The sequence below is a fragment of the Arvicanthis niloticus genome, chromosome 1 (assembly GCF_011762505.2).
Source record: "Arvicanthis niloticus isolate mArvNil1 chromosome 1, mArvNil1.pat.X, whole genome shotgun sequence".
Classification (NCBI taxonomy): Eukaryota; Metazoa; Chordata; class Mammalia; order Rodentia; family Muridae; genus Arvicanthis; species Arvicanthis niloticus.
The window spans coordinates 131,744,320-131,764,674 of record NC_047658.1 but is presented as its reverse complement, the minus strand read 5'-3'; the positions used below and the strand labels follow the sequence as shown (position 1 = coordinate 131,764,674).

Below are 20,355 nucleotides of genomic sequence, written 5' to 3'. Positions count from 1 at the left end.
TCACAAGGCTGCTCCCTTAGATAAGCAGTCTCCCTTTAGGAACCTGTCAGCTGACCGCAGCGTGCGGCTTTATTTTGTTTTTCATTTGTTTCTGTAAGCCCATCTGTTCCTGAGCTGTCTCTGGTTATTGATTTGACCTTTATTTTATTGAGTGCTTGTAATAAATCCTGAAAGCCACTTATGGAAGGATTTTTTTTTTCATACTGTTTTTTTTTCCCCTAATTCTAACGAACAGGATTCCAAAAGAGGATTTGGAATTGCAGTGTCGGGAGGCAGAGACAACCCCCACTTTGAAAATGGGGAGACGTCAATCGTCATTTCAGATGTGCTCCCAGGTGGACCTGCTGATGGCTTGCTTCAGTAAGTGTCCTCACTCCCCCCTGGCCCCGCCCACCAGCCCCGCACTCAGACACTTGATGGGGGTGTTCCCATGGTTGTGCTCATTTGTCTGAAGTCTTTGAGTGAGAATCGGGGTCACATTATGCTTTAACAGTCACTGAACTTTGGAGAACATCCAAACTTGGAAGAGGGAAATCCTTTGTGTGGATCCTCCCACCTTCCATAGGGAGGTAGTGAGAATGATCACTTGGGGCTTTGGAACCTTGTAAATCTTCTGTCTCCCCCTTTTCCTCCCTCTCCTTCTCTCCCTTACTTTGTTGACATTGTCTGTAGCCCAGGCTAGTCTCCCAACTCTCTACACAGATGACTTTGAATTCTAGGTCTTTTGCCTCTGCTTCTCATGTGCTGGGTTTATACCACCACACCCAGTCTATACAGTTCTGGGGACTAGACCCAGGGCTGCTTGGGTGCTATACCAAGCATACCAACTGAGCTACATTCTCAGTCCCTGGCGACCATTTCTGGATGGGTAGTGTATATTACCATACTCGAGAAAATAATTTAAGAGAAGCACTTAGCTATTTTGGCTCCCCTTCTCAAGAGTGTTTAACCTGTTGTGGAAGGAGAATGTGCTAGAACAGCGCAGCTGACGACATGGTGGCTGGGCAGCAGAGAACAGGAAACACAGAGACAATACCTGCCCGTCCTGTCTTTCTCCTCTATTTCCTCAAGCACATAGGATGGGGGTCACCCACATTCTGGGTGGTTCTAGCACCCCTTCATTCTCTTGAAAACATTCCACACAGTAAGAGAGAGCTTCACTAACCTTCTGGGTGCTTTTCAATCCAACCTAGTTGTGAGAAGTTACCGCCTCAGTTCCTACAAGTCTCAGGGTCTGTCAGGAGTTTTTATATATGTCTTAGTAGATATTATTTCAGAATTTAATGAAGATAGCTAGGAGCGTACCTCAGTAGTAGAGCACTTAGTCTTGGGTTAATCTTTAGCAGAATCCCCCCAAATAAAAACCTAACTAATATCCCCCCAACAGATTTTAATAGGAATATTCGTGATAGTTAAACCCAAGTTATCCGTCAGCCTTCTGAAGAGATAACCTACTTTAAAAGATAGATTCTGAATCCTATCAGGAAAGAATTTAAAGGTAACTCTATGTCTACGTCAGCCAGATCATTCAAAAGTTGAATTTGTGTGAGATTTAAAATCTCTGTGTTCCTATCCTATTAGTTGATAGTCTTATCAAAGTTAGTCTCTTATTTAGAGTAATATGGAATTTTAACATAACATTGGGTGCCCTAAGTAATAGATAGGATTCTGTGATTTTTTTTTTTTTTTTAAAGTTTCTTCGAGAATTTTGAGGCAAAGAAGCCAGGCCTGATTGTACACATTTGTAATCGACATAATCAGGAGATGGAGCCAGACACAGAATGATTAGTAGGTTACAGTCATGGCTGGTGAAACAGTGAATTAAAAGCCAGCTTGGCCTACATGAGACTCTTTCTCTAAATAGTAAAAGAATCTGAGGCAAGCTTTTGACCTCTTTCCCTGCCGACATTACACAGTTGGCTGTGTGCCTATTTCAGGGCTTACAAGAGGGCTTTTAGCAGCACCTAGGACTGTCACTGAATTCCTATTGCTGTCCAGGCCGGTTTAGGCTTTCTGGAGTGACCCCATGGTCTGGATAGGACAGGCCTTTTACACAAACACGGTGGTTCTTAATAAGCATCCAGAAGTGAACCACGTGGCTTCCGGTTTCTTACCACTGAAGAGCTCAGACCAAGTTGCCTGACTTGGGAGTCGATGTACCCTCGCCCCTTACTTAACAAGCTTCTCGGGCTTATTTGCTGCTTCTGTCCTCTCCCCAGGGTTCAGGATGACTGATGCTTGTTTTTTGTTCACAGAGAAAACGACAGGGTGGTCATGGTCAACGGCACCCCCATGGAGGATGTGCTCCATTCGTTTGCCGTTCAGCAGCTTAGGAAAAGCGGGAAGATCGCAGCCATCGTAAGTCCTGGGAGGGCACTCGGTGTGGTGTATGCGTGCAAGCCAACATCCTTGGACATAAACTGTTAGTACATTTAAAAATCGTCAAAAAAAAATTTGGGCCTAGGGCCAGCGTACTTGCAGCTTTGAGATGGTTTTCTAGGCTGGTGTTACAGGTGTGGTGAAGCTGTGTCCAGGTTAACCTGTTGAGGAAGGCTGCGAGCATCCTACCTAATGACTACTGCAGGCATCTCCTAAGAATCGGCCCATCCCAACAACAAACCCAAGAATACCAGTAGCTGTGCAGTACCGTCTAATGCCCACCTCATAGCTCAGCATGGCTTGGGCATGTCTTCTCGGGTTCAAGTGTACTTACGGTCCTTTTTAGTCTAGAAGGGTACCTCCCCCTCCCCCCAACCCCCTTCCTGTAACACGTTTAGGAGTGTCAGCAATTATATACAGAATATCTCATTTCCTGGCTGTTCACTTGACATCCATGAACTGACCAGAGCCTTTGGGGCTTTGCCTTCTTGGTCAGAAGTGGATTTGGAGGTGTTCAAAAGCGTTGTATTCACAATTGCCGTCATTTTTCTCTTATTCTAACTTAGTGAGGTTTATTGTCCTTGCAAGGGTTTGGAAGATTGACAGGGATACAGATGTTTAAGGGATGTAGGTTTTTTTTTTTTTTTCCTTGTTTGTTTGTTTTGTTTTTGTATGACCCTCCTACCCTCCTCACACACACTGAGACTAGAGAGGGACAGTTTTGTTAAAACTGGAACCAGGCCCACTAGGCAGTCTCTGTACCGTCTCTGCATCACCTACTCTTTGTCTGAACAGGTGGTCAAGAGGCCCCGGAAGGTTCAGGTGGCCCCGCTGCAGGGTAGCCCCCCTCTCAGTCATGATGACCGAGGTTTTGAAGTAATTGATGAATTTGATGGCAGAAGTTTCCGCAGCGGCTACAGTGAGAGGAGCCGGCACAGCAGCCACGATATGCTCAGCCACAGCTGGGAGGGTAGCAGGGAGAGGGGGCGTGCCCATCAGCGCACACAGAGCCGGGAGCGGGAGCGCAGCCGAGGCCGGAGCCTGGAACGTGGCCTGGACCAGGAAGACTATGGGCGCAGCCGTGAGCGCAGCCGTGGCCGGAGCCTGGAGCGCGGACTGGACCATGACTTTGTGTCCCGGGACCACAGCCGTGGCCGTAGCATCGACAGGGACTACGACCGAGACTATGAGCGCTCCTATCATCAAGCCTATGATCCTGACTACGAAGGTGGCTACAGCCCATCATATGACCGTAGAGCTCATCCAGAGACCCGCTATGAACGGAGCCGCAGCCGAGAACACCTACGTTCCCGAAGCCCCAGCCCCGAGTCTAGGTCCCGGCAGGAACACAAGGGCCAACATGATCCCGACAGGCCCATCGGGGTCCTTCTGACCAAAAGCAAAGCAAATGAAGGTAGGCACACATGATGTGGGGATACAAGCAGTACCTGCCAGGGTCATTTGGCGCTCACCGGGCACCTGCCAGTGTTCAGTATCAACTTGAACTGGCCAGCACCCATGGGATCATTTATTTATAATTGTCATAGAGAGTCAGAGATGCAAAAGGGTCCATTGATCTGGACGTAGTTGTCTCAGTGGCAAAGCCAATTCTTAAGAGAGGTTCTCCTCCATAGATGTTTGTAAATGTAAGTTTTATTCACCTGGGTGATTTTGCTTACCGCTCATCTGTTAACCTAGGCCTAGTGCTGGAAGCTTCTAGCCTCTGTACAATTTAATCTAGACCTAGAATATTTTCAGCCTCTGAGACTTACTGCTGAATAAGCTCACCCTTTCTAGTTCTTTTTTTAACTCTGGCTGGCTAGTTCAACTCAGTTGTTCTGGATCAAACTCATCTCCAACCTGACTGATTTAATCTGGCTTCTCTTAAATTTCTCACTGAATTGTTCTGCTTGGCCTCATACGGCAATCTGTTTTATTCTTCTGGCTCCTTCTCATTCTCTGGCTCTTTCTGTCTTTAGGCAGTGTGTGTCTAGCTTGTTCTCTCTGCAACCTGTCTCTGTAAAACTCTCCTAGTAAAACTGCCATTTTTCCTCTCTCTGCACTGCCCCTTAAGTATTTTCCCTCTTTTCGTGAGAGTTGGGCATATCCTAGTCTGTCAGATTTTTCTCTGACTCATCACTTTGTCTGCCTCTCAAATTAGATATCACTTTCAAACATGGGTGCTTCCTTCTGCAAGCTAACTTTACCTTCATTGCTTAGGATTAGAGGTGTGTGCTAAGAGCTGAGCTACACCATAACCAGAAACAGGGCTTTTCAGCAAACAATGCAACCTTGGGGTTCACACTGTGATCAGACATCTTACAACACTTGCTAAGTGAGGATTCTCAGTCTCCCACCAGCCTCCGGAACCAGGAACTATGGGGTCTGGTGTGTGAACAGGCTTTGCTGGTGAGCCTGGTGCTGCTCTGTGTGGGAAAACAAGGGCAAAGCTTATCTTGATGGAGTTCTGTTCTAGGTTGGGGTGGTGTTAAGTAAACAGTCTTTTTCTTAATCCCCCTAAGAACCTGGGTGGTAGGAGGCCTCAGTCCTGTGTTACAGGTCAGGGGTTTTGGTATGTATGTGGAAACTGGCTCGGGCTCAGTCAGCTTGCCCCACACTGCGTTCCTGGAGATGTGGGCACACTTAATCCCATCCAGGATTCATTCAGTTCTGTGCAGTGAAGCAGTTAGTTCATCTATAGGAAGATTCTGAAGCAGAGCGAGCGGGGAGGCTGGAACTCACCCTTAGCTCATCTGAAGCAAGAGATGGACAGGAGTTGAGCCATTTCCAGTCTTGGGTCTTATCTTCCTATTTTTCAATTTCCTTATAATGTAACCCTCGTCTCATTGATTCTATTACTAATCAAAGAAGAAAAAGATGAAGAACCTCTGACAATACAAAGTAAAAGATTCATTCTTCTTTAGCTCGGGATTTGCATTTTGTAGTAGTAGATTTTTAGACAAAAAGACTCTGTTTCCTAAGTTTTTCCTACTTAAATAACTGGAGTGATGCAAGGTCAGTAATGGGGTACCAGGAGCATGAGGTGGGGGTATAAGCCGAGATTGCACCATTGCTGAGGAGAGGAACATCCTGGTCAGCAACTTTGGGGACATGAAGATCTCACCGAATGTTTATAGCTATTCGTGAAGAGGTCCCCAAGCCCTTCAGTGGTCCCCAAGCCAGATCCAGATCAAAAGGTGGAGTCCAGACAAGTCTTGAGGGAGAGCGCCTGGCAGGAGACCTCCTTCCAAGAAGTTGGACCCATTCTGAGGGACATTGCTTTTGAAACCTTTCCTCCTCGTTTCCTGTGCCTCCTGTGCTGCTGCTTTTCTGTCCTGCTGTCATAGGAACAACCATGCCATGCATTACAGAGACACCTTGTATGAGTCAGGGCTCTCTAAAGGATTAGAACCTATGGAATGAGCCTGTGTGTGACTGTGTCTGTGTATATTACACACGTGTATGTGAAGGGATTCATTAGAGTGCTCACAGCCTGTGTCCTGATAGGACTGGATGCCTCATCTCAGCAGTCACGATCTGGTGTCTGCTAGACTCTGGGAAGTATCTAGTCTACATTGGAATCGGGCTGTAGCAACAGGAAAATGAGCTTGCCAGAAGTGAGGACAGGAAGACCCAAAGGCAAGGCTTCCTTCTTCCATGCCTTATCATGTGATGTAGCTTACTAGGAGATGTAACTCAGATTTAGGGTGCCTTTTCACCTCAAACAATACAGTTAGGAAAATTCCTCAATTCCAGCAGCTTGGGTTTTAGTTGATTGCAGATATAGTCAAGTTGACATGCAAGATTAGCTAGCATATGCCTACATATGAAAAGCTTAAAAAGAAATCTTGTGGAATAAACTTATTCTCTGTGATGTACTGAGAGTTTCTATTGCAATGAAAATTTAAACTACTGTTAGAAACTCATTAAATCAATTCAAGACCCATTAATGAATTGTGATGCATAATTTAAGGAGAGACCGTTGGGCTAGAGAGATGACTCCGTGCTTAGGAGTGCTCAGTGTTCTTCCAGAGGGTCAGAGTTGTTCTCAGCACCCATGTCAGGCAGCTTACAACAGTGTGTAACTCCAGCTCCATGGGATCAGACACCATTTTCTGGCCTCCAAAGGCACCCACACATCACCCCTCCCCCACAATACACACACACACACACACATACACACACACACACACACACACACACACAAACAGGGGAGTAAAAAAGCAAATCTTCAAATAAAGTAAAATGAAGGCATTATCCTATGAGATTGCCCAGGTCATAACTGGTCTTGGTTGAGTACAGAAATAATGGACTTATGTTTCTCTTCTGATGGGCTGTTTTTCTTTTAACTATTTTGTTCTTCGAAATAGTTAAATAGAAATATTTAATAGTTAATAGAAGCTATTAAACAGCTTTTGTTGGTGATGAAGATCAAACCCAGGGCCAGTGTATGCCAGACAAGTGCTCTTGCCTAATTACACTTTAACCACCACTAACAAACACCCCTCCCATGATTTTCTTTACTTGTGTTTAAGTGTTTGGGTGTTTGTTTTGTTTGAATGTGTAAAAGTAGACCTGGAGTGGTGGATATCTCTGAGCTACCATGTAGGTGCTAGGAATCGAACCTGAGTCCTCTGGAAGAACAGTCAGTGTTCTTTTGACTCTTCTTTTGAGCCATCTCTCCAGCCCCTCCACCGAAAAACATTGTTGTCATTTATAATTTTGTCGATTGTGTACCACAATGTTTGCATGGTGCTCAAAAGACAACCCTGAGAGTCTGTTCTCTCCTTCCATTCTATGGGTTCAGGGATTGAACTTACTTTAGGCTTGATAGCAATCACTTTTATTCACTGAGCTATTTCACTGGTCCCAATTTTACCTTTTCTTTTTTTAAGATATATTTATTTTTATTTTATGTATGAATGTTTTGCCTGTGTGTGTGTGTGTGTGTGTGTGTACACACCACATGCATGCCTGGTGCCTGAGGAGGTCAGAAGGGAACATCAGATTCCCTGGAACAGGAGTTAACAGATGGCTGTTAACCACCACATGGGTGCTAGAAACTAAACCAGGTCCTCTGCGAGGGTATCAAATACTCTTAAACTGCTCAGCCTTCCTTCCAGCCCAGGATTCCACTTTTGTGCTCATTCATTAATTTATTTATTCAGTTTACATTCCAATATCCAATCCCTTCCGCCTTCATGATTCTACTTTTTAAAAGAAAAAATTTGCTACCTTTTACTACAATGACCCAGTTAATTAGGTATTTCTATAATTAGCTATTTCTGGGTAAGTTACATGAAAATGAATCTTGTAAGAAACAGCAGTAATAGGCAGGAGTGGCTCTAGATTAAGAATGAACACGGCCAGTTCCTGTCAGCAGGCTCTTCGCTGTGTCTCAGAGCTCATTGCCTGCCTGCCTGCCTGCCTGCCTGCCTGCCTGCCTGCCTGCCTGCCTGCCTGCCTGCCTGCCTGCCTGCCTTCCTTCCTTCCTTCCTTCCTTCCTTCCTTCCTTCCTTCCTTCCTTCCTTCCTTCCTTCCTTCCTAATTTAAGAAGTGTTCATACAGATCTGAGTGGACCTGTTTGCAGACACTCCTATGATATGATGGGAACATTAAGCTCTCAGGAGGATAGGTGAAATGTTGCTACGTAAGAAAAGTTAATCAGATTTGTTTCCACCCTCTGTGCACCATCTGACCATCCATAGGAAAGATGCTGTAGCCTGAGGAGAGTGGGAGATGTGCCTCAGTACTTATTTTTCTTGTTGTTTGTGGTGCTAAAGATAAACCTAGAGCCTTGCAAAGGTCAGATGCTCACTGTACCACTGAGGACCATAGCAGCTAAGCACTTTGTATCTTTGTAATAAGATCCAATGCTAATAAGTTCACTAAAATTGATTTTTTAAAAAAACTATTACTTGCTGGGCAGTGGTGGCGCACGCCTTTAATCCCAGCACTTGGGAGGCAGAGGCAGGTGGATTTATGAATTCAAGGCCAGCCTGCTCTACAGAGTGAGTTCCAGGATAGCCAGGGCTACACAGAGAAACCCTGTCTCGAAAAACAAAACAAACAAACAAACAAAAAAACAAAAGAAAACAAAACAAAAACCAATACTTTTGTGACCACAAGAAGGTACATTCTCTATGTAGCAAAATTTTTCTTTAAAGAAAGCAACTGTTTTATAAGTGTAGTTTTCTGTCAGAACTCTAGTAATAATAACTTAAAAACTGAATATGTTTACTGTCAGACTTGCTTGACTGCAGTGGCTTCAAAGTCACTACAATTCACCCTTAAAATCTGTCCTTTTACAGTAAAAAAAAAAAAAAGACTTGCAATATTAAAATATGTGCTTCCCTTCTAATTGCAACATTGTTTTTTCTTTTTGAGAACAGTTCAAAGTGCTGCTGACACCCCCTGCCAGCTCTGGCCTTGCACCAGCTCAAACCCCGGGCAGAGTGAACTGTCACAGAGACATATTATGTTCACAGCTTCATGTGGGCAACCTTAGGGTGGGAGCAGACTGTTGTTACTAACTTTTTATTTGCATCAGACATTCACATAGCCCTCTCCACCCCCCTTTGACCAGTTAACATTTTGCAACATTGTCTGCTTTGATCCTCCCTTGGTTTTGTTTGTTTGTTTTGTTTTGTTTTGTTTTTGGAGCCAGTTGAGAATTCCTGCTCTGTTCTTTGTCTTCTAGAGTATGGGCTCCGGCTGGGGAGTCAGATCTTCATCAAGGAAATGACCAGAACAGGACTGGCAACCAAAGATGGCAACCTTCATGAGGGGGACATAATTCTCAAGGTGAGTAAGACAGGGAGCAGCGTGTGCCTGTTGCGTCCCTAGTCTGCATGTCTGCCAGGTCAGCAGCTCTACGAGGTGATCTTTGTCATAAGAACACAAATAACCTGAGATACAAACAGGAGAGACATATACAGAAGAGCCAGGCTGATCCCCACTGCTTGTGAGCCCTGCTTCCTCTCTAGCACCTGCCTCCTAAAAATTTAAAAAGGAAAAGGAAAAATAAGCCTTAGGCTCTGTACTAATGCAGTAACAGAGGGAAAACTTGGAGGAATACTTTCCTTCTTCCTGTTGATTTAAAGTTGAAGTTCCTGTTTCTCTACCAAGAAAGAAGCGTCTGAGAGCCATTGAGCTACGATTGCTGAATGTGTTTGATAGGGTTTTTTTAAAAAATGTTTTCTCTTTGTGTTTTGTTTTGTTTTGTTTTTTGAGACAGGGTTTCTCTGTGTAGCCCTGGCTGCCATGGAACTCACTTCGTAAACCAGGCTGGCTTCGAACTCAGAGATCCACTTGCTTCTGCCTCCCAAGTGCTGGAATTAAAGGCGTGTGCCACCACCAGCTGGCTATGTTTGATAGTTTTTTAAAAAAACAAAACAAAAAACTTCCCAATCAGGAAGCACGTTCCAGCAGCAAACCAAACTGTAGACTTGAACTTGACGGTTAAATAGACTAGCAGAGTAACCTAAATATTACTCTGACTCCTTCCTTCATGCCTGTTCTGGGCATGTGTGGCTACATGTAATTTGGAGGATAATTCACATTCATTAAGTCATCCTGAAGTCTGGTCTGAGTCTCTTAACAAGTTCTTTCCAGCTCTATAAAAGGAAAATAAGAGTTTTGAACTTAGCTGTGAGCAGTTGTCCTGCGTATGAATAACATGGCCATTCTTCATATGCTCAGATCAATGGAACTGTTACTGAGAACATGTCTTTAACTGATGCTCGAAAGCTAATAGAAAAGTCTCGAGGAAAACTACAGCTTGTGGTGTTGAGAGACAGCAAGCAGACCCTCATCAACATCCCATCCCTAAACGACAGCGACTCTGAAGTGGAGGGTAAGAAGGAGCCTGTGTGCTGGGCTGGGTGTCAGGAGGTCAGTCCCGAGGGGAAAGCCTTCCTTCAAACTTTGATTCAAAAAGAGAAGTATTCCTGATGTATGTATGTATATATGTATGTATGTATGTATGTATGTATGTTTGTTTGTTTGTTTATTAAAGCATCTTTTGAAATTAGGTTTCTAGGAGGAAATTCTGCCACAGGTAATTAGGTCACTGAGAACAAAACTTACTAGTAAAAACAAAGCATTTATGACCACCTGATGAGCTAAACATACCACCTACACATTTAATATGTGCTCGTGCAGATACTGATAAAGTATAGACTTTTGTGAGTCTTTAAAAATGACAGAAGCCAAGCATGGAAGAGCCTTTAATCCCTCTTCTCAGCAGGCCTCAGAGTCAAGGCCAGACTGTCTACCTAGCACAGTTCAGGCTATGGCCACTCCTGTGTTCCTGGCTGTGTCTTCCTTTTTCCATGAGGCCTTTCTTTATCTTAATTCTAGTGCTTAACGTCTGTGTTAAAATCTCTTAATAAATTCCAACTCTGCTTAAGGAAAAAAAAAAAAGGCAGTTAGTATTCTGACCTTTAGAAGATGGCATGAAGTGTGTAGACACTACTAAACAGTCAGTCAGAGTGGCTCAGTATTATGGTAGTTGTTGCTTACTGATATATGTCCCTATCCTGGTTGTTACTTTTTGTTTGGTTTGAAACTGGGATAAGTGCGTTTGTTTCAGCTCTACAGGTTACTTACAAGGGCAGGAATCAATTGCCCTTTCATACTCATAAACACTTAATGCTGGGCTACAGGGACCAGCTCTAAATGTTTGCTAATAATATAAAACTTGGTTATGAGAGCAGGTGTGGTGTGTTCGAGTGGCAGAGTTAGGATTGCCGCCTTACCGTCACAGGGTGTTTGAGAAAAGCAACATGATAAAGAAGTCAGTAAAAGGGCTGATATACTCTCTCACGTGTATCTCCTAAAAGCCATGCTATCTAGAGAGGATGGGTTCTTACCAGACTGGGGAAATAGCTCAGGAGGGGGCTTCCATCCTATGTACAAGCTCCTGGGGGCGTGGCTTCATCCCGGACCCCACAGTTGGCTGTCCCACTGGTCTCTTGTTTAGACCAGCCTTGTGGTCTAAATGAAAATAGCCTTGTGGGGTGGCAAGATGGCTCAGCAGGCCAAGACGATTCCCTAAGATTGTTACTACTGTGCACCAACTTGCCTCTTTGAAAGTTCATTTCCTTTCCAGTCTAGCAGACGTCTAATCAGTTGGTCTGGACCACGAGTACAGGACAGGAAAGCAAAGTGATCGTAGCAACCCGGTGGTGCTAAAATGCAAGGAACACCAGTCTGTTTGGCAAGAGTGGTTTCTGTAGCCTTGGATTCAGGCAATCGCAGGTTGAAAATATGTGTGGGGGCAGGGGGGTGGGGAGTCCGAGAAAGTTTAGTGTTTTTTTTTTTTTTTCTTACTCTATCAACAGTACAGTGTAACCACAGTTGATATGGCATTTGTAGTATGTTATGTATTATAGATGAAACATGCAGGAGACTATGGATAGGCTACATGTATGCTCACATTCAACATCTCATATAAAGGACTTGATGTTGGGGAAATGGTTCTGGAACCAATTTCTACAGTAGTAACAGAGGGACACTATTTTGTAGTTGTATCATGGCCTCCTTAAAACAGCTTTAAAAGCTAGTGAGCTGAAAGAAGTGTACAGTTTGGAATTTGATGGTCTCTTCATTCAGTAATGAATGTCTCTCTGAAAATTAGAAAGGTTCCGCCCCTTAGTAAAAGAAAAAAACTATTAAACTGATAGCCAGCCTTCCCTCATGCTACCGACTCTTAGAGACCAGCGTAATTTCGGTACGTATGTATTTCACTGAGTTGGACTTTTCTTATTTTGAAACCAGATATCTCGGAAATAGAGTCCAACCGATCTTTTTCACCAGAGGAGAGACGCCAGCAGTATTCCGATCAGGATTATCATTCCTCCACCGAGAAGCTGAAGGAGAGGCCGAGGTAAGGCCTTGGGCTTTGGTTTCTGTTAGTCGCTGGTACATGCACGTGGGTGTGTGTCATGACTGCGTTATCTGCTGCAACATGATCATGGTGTATGCTTCAGCTCAAGAGAGGAGACCTCAGGCAGACTGTCGAGGATGGGTGCCACACCCACGCCGTTCAAGTCCACGGGGGACATCACGGGTGTCACAGAAGCCAACAAGGAGCCCAGGTACCAGGAAGAATCCCCAGGTAAGGCGTTAAGGTCATTCTTTCATATATGTATGTTATACACAAGCTGGTTCATGCTTCCAGACAAGATCCACTGATTGGAAGAATTGAGTTCAGAAATATGTGCTTGATGTTTCTAGAATGTGGCTGAAAAAAAAAGAGGGCAACATTATTTAATTTGTCCAGTAGAAGAGGCCCTCTATTTTTCTCTTAGTGTGGGAGGTAAAAATCTGTCCTAATATAGGATCAGAATGGGTCACATTTTGACACGTTTGAATACCTCCTCTTGCCCTCTGTCCATGTGATTGTCATCATAACTCTAGATACATAAATATTTATATGTGGGGAAAACATAATATTCTGTTTCTGTAAAGAGCACTGCTTTGTGCATGTGTACCTTGTGTTTGGGTGTTTCTTTTCTCTGATTTTGAGAAACTAATAACTGTTAATTCCCTAAAGTTAAGCTTCATCTATAAATCTTTCTCTCTCCAAACCCTCTCTCTAAGAAGTAAACATGAAGACAGTTTAAGAAAGGAGTGGGCTCGGGAGCAGGGAAGGCTGTGCTGTTGTTAGATGGTGGTGCAGTGTGGTACCACAGTAAGTGGTTACATTTAAAGCCTGTGGTTTTGGCTATCTCTGTATTAAGAAACAAGCTCCTGGTCTGGATGATAAGAAGATTTTTGTCTTGATTTGTTGTGATTTATTTTTGTGGTTCGGGGATTGAACCACACTGTGCTGCATGTGAGGCAGAGCCACACATTCAGCCCTCACTAAACTTTCCTAAAATCCACAGTGCCTGGGGACTGGAGAGATGATAACCCAAGGGTTAAGAGTTTCCCACCATTCCTATGGTAGTTCTCAGCCCTCTGTAACTCTAGTTCCAGGGGATCTGATGCCCTCTTCTGGCCTCCACAAGTACTGGGCACCCACATGGTAAGTGTGTGTGTGCATGAAAAAGAAATCTCTTATGCATAAAATAAAAACAAATAAAATCTTTAAATCCACAGTTCCTCCACCCAGAACAGCTGCAAGAAGTTTTCTTCGTCCTAGTCCCGAAGATGAAGCAATATACGGGTATGTACCTCCATTCCTGTGACCTCCTTCTTCCCCACTCAGCATATGTCTTAGCTGAAATTCACCACAGTGGTGCTGGTTCCACCCCCCCCCACCCCAATGGCAAGTTTCTATTCAGACACCTTTAACCAACTCTAATTCCCGATGCTCACAAGAAAGAGGAATCGTCTACAAGAAAAGCAGACGTTGGGATTGGGTGAACTTTACAGCTTTGGTGTCTGTTGAATATTTTTCTGAGTATTTGCATCAGTCAGATGTGTAACTTGGGAAGGGTGGAACAGCTCCAGAATGTACTGCTTCAGTAAGGACTGTAGGGGGGCGATTGTCCCAGCGTGATGGGGAAGGCAAAGGGGCTATGTTGAATGGTGTCTAGACGATAGATGGATTAGTCATGGCTTCCTTGCATCTGAACTGTCTTTATTTGACTAAACTTGTGGTAGAACACATTTGGGAGGGCGTCTTTCTATCAGATAGCTAGAGTCAATCCCTAATTCCGTACTCTCTTATCTTAGATGAGTTAATGTGGTAAATTCAGTATTTCGTTCTGTTGTGGGCTGGTAGACCTTTCCCATCACTGTCCCAGGGAGATTAAATTATAGCACAGATGAGAAAAATGAGAGGCAACTTCCGTGAACCGCAAAGTCACTCCTGAGCTAGAAGATAGTTAAGTCTTTACTCTCTTGATGAGAACCCTCCATTTTAAACAGTATGTTTTGTCTTTTCCTTCTGAAACCAAACCTACTTCAGCCCTAACACCAAAATGGTGAGGTTCAAGAAGGGGGACAACGTGGGCCTCCGGTTGGCTGGTGGAAATGATGTTGGGATATTTGTGGCTGGCATTCAGGAGGGCACCTCCGCAGAGCAGGAGGGCCTACAAGAAGGAGACCAGATTCTGAAGGTAAGGAAGCCCGCCCTCTAGCAGTCACTCTACAAGGTGCTTTGATGGATGTATTTCAGTATAGTGTTTTTAAAATATTGCACACACACAGAGACTTTGGTAGAAAATCCAAAGGCATTAACTGGGGGGTCTGGTAAGCATTTCTGTGCCAATAGCAGAGGGCAGAAGAAGTTGCAGAATCATCCAGGGAATCAGACCTCAAGATACAAGGGTGTATCCGCTCTCTGCACTCCGCCCATCTGGTCCAGAGTGGGAGGTACCAAGCCTTGCTCAATAGCTTTGCTAAGCTTTCCAGTGAAGTTCTGGGACCTTCTCTGGGTCCCAAAAGGGCCCCAGAAGGCTATCTGAGTGAACCTCGAGACAACACATGATCCTGGGATCTTTTCACTCTCTGCTTCCCATGCTACTGATGATGAAAATCTCTTCAAATGCCAGCACACACTAATTTGTACTCCGCAGATGTACAAATGAAGAGAAAGCATGTTTTCAGCTATCAGGAAGCCAGAGACTTAGAGCTTTGCTAATTAAAGTTGGAGAATAAAACAGATTTCTCTTGTGGAGGGGACAGTATGTGTGAATTTTTGTGAAAGAGAAGTCGAGAACTCACCTAGTGTTTCAGACATCCAGTTTCTGTATAAAACACTGTTAAAGACAAGGAGAATTGCTTCTATAGCCAGAACTTTTCTAGAAAGCTGTTTTGTTTGTTTGTTTGTTTGTTTTTGTTTCCCGCCATCACCATGGTGACCAGGGAGATGCTGGTGGACACTGGCTTCTCCTGTAGTGGTCCTTGGTAGAGGTCAGGTGGCCTTGATCATCACTCAAGCTGACTATAAAAAGGTGTCTCTCTCTGTCTGTCTCTCTCTCTCTGTCTCTCTCTGTCTCTCTCTCTCTCTCTCTTTTTTTTTTTTTTTTTTTTTTTTTTTTTTTGTGAAAGGCTGAGAAAGGTTGAGCTCCCCGAGCTGGGCAGAGAGGCAATGTGAGCTGGAGCTGATACTGAATCCTCCCCACCCCACCCCACCCCACCCCTGGGCTCCCAGCACACCCAGCCGGGTCCTGCACACTGCTCTCAGATAATGAAAGTCGATATTTGTCTGTTGGGAAGAACCGCACAGTCTGACCTTGAAGTACATGAACATTGACCTAACGGTTTTCACTGTAGTGTGTTCTGTACTCCTTGGTCAGCCTGAAAATATCAAGGGAACTGTGCATAGCCTGGCCACTTTCTGTTGTTGGTGGGTTTTTAAGAATGCCTTTGCCTTTCGTAGGTAAGGCCTGGTGTGTATAGTATGCTGCTGCACTGTGGTTGAACCCAGCGGGCCTTACAGATAACAGAAATATGACTGCTTTGAATTTTATTTATTTTTCCCTGCTTGGTTTAACTGCTTCTTTGTTATTTATATGGTGTGGCTGGCATTTCTCTTCCAAAATCTGTTATGGAATGGAAAAGACAAAAAGAAAACCAAACACATTTGCCTGGGTGGTTGTGGTTGCTAAGTCACATGGATTTAAAAAACTACAATCTTATTTGTGTGTATGTGGTGGTGGTTGGGGGGGGGGGCGGGAAGAGGAACACGTGTGCTGTGTCATGCATATGGAGGTCAGAGGGCAACTTTTGGGAGTCATTTCTCTCCTTCCACCACATGGGTCTTACGGGTCAAGCTTAGGCCACCAGATTTGGTGGCAGGTGCTGTAATGCATGGAGCCAAATCACTGGCCTTGGAGTTTTTAATTGTAGCTTGCAAAGTATGCTTTAATTGTGACAATTATTGCTTTGCTCCCAAAAGAAGGTCATAGAAATGGATAGAGGGACCCCTGAAGCCCTATGTGTGCCCTTTTATGTTTAAATAAACAGAGAAATATGAGCATTTACAGTATACATAGAAAGCATTTATAGATACAGATGACACAAGAAAGGGTTAGACGAGAAGTTCTGTGACCTCTGTTTGGGAACAGAGGCAAGAATGACAGCATCTTACATGGTAACATTGTTTCAAAGAGGAGCTGATTGCCTTTGTAAATCACTCTCCTCTCCTCTTTATTTTCTGCTCCCTCTTTGACTAAGATCCCCAATTCTTGTGGGGAGGGGATCTAGTATAGATGTTCCATGTAGAGCTGAGTGCTCCACACTCCCCAGAGCTGAGTGCTCCACACTCCCCAGAGCTGAGTGCTCCACACTCTCTTTAGAGCTGAGTGCTCCACACTCTCTTTAGAGCTGAGTGCTCCACACTCTCTTTAGAGCTGAGTGCTCCACACTCCCCAGAGCTGTGTTCCACACTCTCTTTAGAGCTGAGTGCTCCACACTCCCCAGTGCTGAGTGCTCCACACTCCCCAGTGCTGAGTGCTCCACACTCCCCAGAGCTGAGTGCTCCACACTCTCTTTAGAGCTGAGTGTTCCACACTCTCTTTAGAGCTGAGTGCTCCACACTCCCCAGAGCTAAGTGCTCCACACTCCCCAGAGCTGAGTGCTCCACACTCTCTTATTTTCTGTATGTTGACAAGTTATGGGTCTTTTAGTTAATCATCATTGCCTGAATAAAGAAACTCAGAGTCAGATGTGGTGGTGGACACCTTTTATCCTAGCACTTCAGGAGTCAGAGACAGGGGAAATCTCTGAGTTCAAGGCCAGCCTGGTCTACAAATCGAGTTACAGGACAGCTAGGGCTACACAGAGAAATCTTGTTTGGGGGGAGAAAAAAAAGAAAAAGAAACTTTTTTTCATTGTTAAGTGGTGTACTAATCTATAGACATAAGGATAAGAACTAGTGGAATTACTATTCCCACTTAGCAAAATTTAGCACTGAGTTCTCCCTAGGGCCCATGACACAGCGAGCCACAGGCTTTAGCCTAGTTAATAGTATCAGATTGGGTTCTAAATCCAACCAGGGGTTGATTACTGCCATTTCACTTGTGCCATTTTCTACCAGTTGGCCTGTTTGCCAGCTAGCTGTTGTTGTAGGGTTCACATCTGTTTAAGGCTTGGTGGCTTTTCTCCTCTGGGAGCATGCAGTAAACCCTCCAGCTCTGTGAAAACCTATAGCCGATAGGTAATGCATCTTCCAGCTCAGTACACGATTGAGTTCCCGTATCCTATGACTTGAGAATGTTACATCTTCAGTAGTAGGATCTTACCATCATGTTGTTATAGACATTAAAGACCCCAAATCTTCTAAAGCTAATCAAACATATTCAGACAAGTATCTAGGCATAAAATAAACACACAAAAATCACTAGCCTTTTGCATACCACCAACAAACATAACCAAAAAGAAACAAAGGGAACCAATCCCATTTACCATGGCCTAAAGAAAAAAAAAAAAATCTTGGAATGAATTTAGCCAAGGAAGGTAAAGACTTGTACAATGAAGAATTTAATACATCAAAGAAAGGATATTGAAGATATCAAAAGATAGAAAAGTCTCCCATGTTCATGGGTTGGCAGGATTAATGTGAAAATGACCATCCTACCAAAAGTAATCTATAGATTCAACCTAATCCCCGTCGAAATTCCAATGTAAATTCTTAACAGAAACTGGTGTGTGTGTGTTTCAAAATTCATAAGAAATCACAAAAGACTCATGATAGCTAGAACAATCCTGAAGAATAAAAACTTTGCTGGGGGGACCACCATCTCTGCTTTTCAGTTGTACTGTACTGCAGAGCTATGATAGTAAAAACATCATGGTTTTGGCAGAAAGGAGACACATTGACCAGCGGGAATAGAATTGAAAACCCAGGTAAGCCCATGATAATACCTAAAGCCACACAAGTGTTGAAAGGCCTGAAATACACACTGGAGAAAAGACAGTGTCTTCAGCACCCAGTGCCGGTCAAACTGGTTGTACAAGAATGAAAATACATTGTTCTCTCATGCTCTTCACAAGACTCAATCCCAGCTGGATCAGGATCATAAAACCTGACACCCTGAATCTGACAGAGAAGGAAGTAGAGGACTTGCTGAACTTACAGGCACAGGAAGGGACTCTCTGGACAGGACTCCGGTATAAGACCAACAGTTGACACAGGGGATCTCATGAAACTAAGAAGCTTCAAAAGCTTCTAGACAACGCCATCATTTGAGCAAAGAGGCTGCAGACATCAGGGGAAGAATCTTTTCAGGCTGCATAGCTGATGGAGCATTGCTGTCTGGAACATACTAAGAATTCAAAAAAAAAAAAAAAAAAGAAGAAGTAAACACTAAGAAAATAAAGGCTTAATTGAAAATCAAGCATGAGGGCTGCAGAGGTGGCGCAGCACTTAAGTCTGCTCTTCCAGAGGACCTGCGTTTGATTTCCAGCCCCCACGTGGTAGCTCACAACCATCTGTGACTTCAGTTCCAGGGCATCCAGTGTCCCTTTCTGACCTCCTTGGGCAGCAGGCACATATGTAATGCACAGAGATAGAAGCAAGCAAAGCACTCTACACATAATACATATATATATATATATATATATATATATATATATATATATATATTTTATATGTTGGGGCATGAAACTAAATAGAATCTTCAATAGAAGAAGTGCTAATGGACAAGAATTTTTCTTTATCCCAAATATTCAACATCTTTAGCCATCAGGTACGTGCAAAGTAAAAGCACTTCCTGGTTCTCTAAGTTACCTTACAGCTTCCTTCCCTAGTGTCCCCCTCCAGTCTTTGTGGGATAAATGCTGTTGACTCCTTGTTAGAAGGACCTATAGACCAGCAGCTTAATGATACAGGGGCCAGTGGCCTTCCGTGTCAGACTAATGCACCAGGTTTCACAAACGCATGTCAAACATTTTCCTTTGTTTTTGAGACAGTATCCCACTGGCCTTGAACTCACAATCATTTTGCCTCAGCTGAAAGCATTGGGATTAGTATCTATTGTTAGGTAGCTTTTGAGAGATTGGGGTTACAGGAGAAAGGTTGAGTTGAACTGTGAATGTGCCTTCAAGGTTTTATTTGAATTAATTTTCAAGAAATATGATTCCAGGTCTGCTTAGTATAGACCCCACCATTCTGTGTTGGTTATAGTTATCTGTTTATTACTTAAGTATTATACCTTTCTGGTTACCTCTTTGGGAGACTTAAAACGAAGGGAGTCAGACAGAATGATAAATTCTAATCAGTTCAGTGACAGATTCTTCATTTGAAGGATTGGCACGTGTGATGGAAGCAGAGCCCTGAAGAAGGAGGGTAGAACAGTGGTTGTAGTCGTCTGGGCTTATTTACCCGTCCAAGTCACCTGATATGGCTTCGAGGAATTAAATTAAGTCTGTTGGAGGGTCCACAGCAAGACTGAGGCTGTGACAATTTTGTTGAGAGCAATCAGACTTTTTATACCCTTTTTGGAAACAGTGACAATTGCCAGGACCAATACAGTTGTAGTTGCTAGGATACAATGAAGTTTACAAGGTATACAGGGTACACAAGATTAATGCCAAGACCAACTGTCCTGTCCAACTTCCATGTTTCCTTGACTTCCAGGGGAACAGACAGAGAAACACAAAGTGGCCTGAGGGAGTGGCTTTGCTGTCTGAGGGAGTGCAGCAGTCTCTCAGGAACTGGAAGGCCCATTGTATCCCAGGAGCCATGGACTCTAACTTGAGAAACCTATGACACTTGCCTCTCAAGGCAGCTAGGCCAGGCTAATTTCACAGTTCCCTGGGCACTCACATAGCCCGGGCTAATAGGAAGGTGCTGGGCAAGTGGACTGAGCAGAATCGTGCAGACTTATGCACCCACTTTTGTTCTGGGCAGGCCCTTGTGGGAACAAACAGAAATTTAGGAGTTAACTTTTAAAATGTTTGGTATTACTAGGTATCAAGCCTAGAGCTTTGTGCATGCTAAGTACTTGACTACCGAGTTATTTTCCCAGCCCCATCTGGACTTTTTAGAGTGAGTCAGTCTGTCTGTCTGTCTGTCTG

The 20,355-nt window shown here is 43.9% G+C and overlaps 1 protein-coding gene across 9 annotated transcripts in view; it reads left to right on the top strand.

Annotated features, from left to right (window-relative positions):
- The window catches only part of Tjp2 (tight junction protein 2), a 132,468-nt gene that overhangs the window by 93,697 nt on the left and 18,416 nt on the right, over positions 1–20,355 (top strand). For all 9 annotated transcript variants that reach the window (XM_076918570.1, XM_076918572.1, XM_076918568.1 and 6 more), the window contains 9 exons: positions 236–360; positions 2,256–2,358; positions 3,175–3,793; positions 9,080–9,183; positions 10,081–10,234; positions 12,160–12,268; positions 12,372–12,499; positions 13,486–13,552; positions 14,300–14,450. In XM_076918570.1, coding sequence (XP_076774685.1) covers positions 236–360; positions 2,256–2,358; positions 3,175–3,793; positions 9,080–9,183; positions 10,081–10,234; positions 12,160–12,268; positions 12,372–12,499; positions 13,486–13,552; positions 14,300–14,450 — 1,560 coding nt within the window. The remainder of the gene's footprint in view (positions 1–235; positions 361–2,255; positions 2,359–3,174; positions 3,794–9,079; positions 9,184–10,080; positions 10,235–12,159; positions 12,269–12,371; positions 12,500–13,485; positions 13,553–14,299; positions 14,451–20,355) is intronic.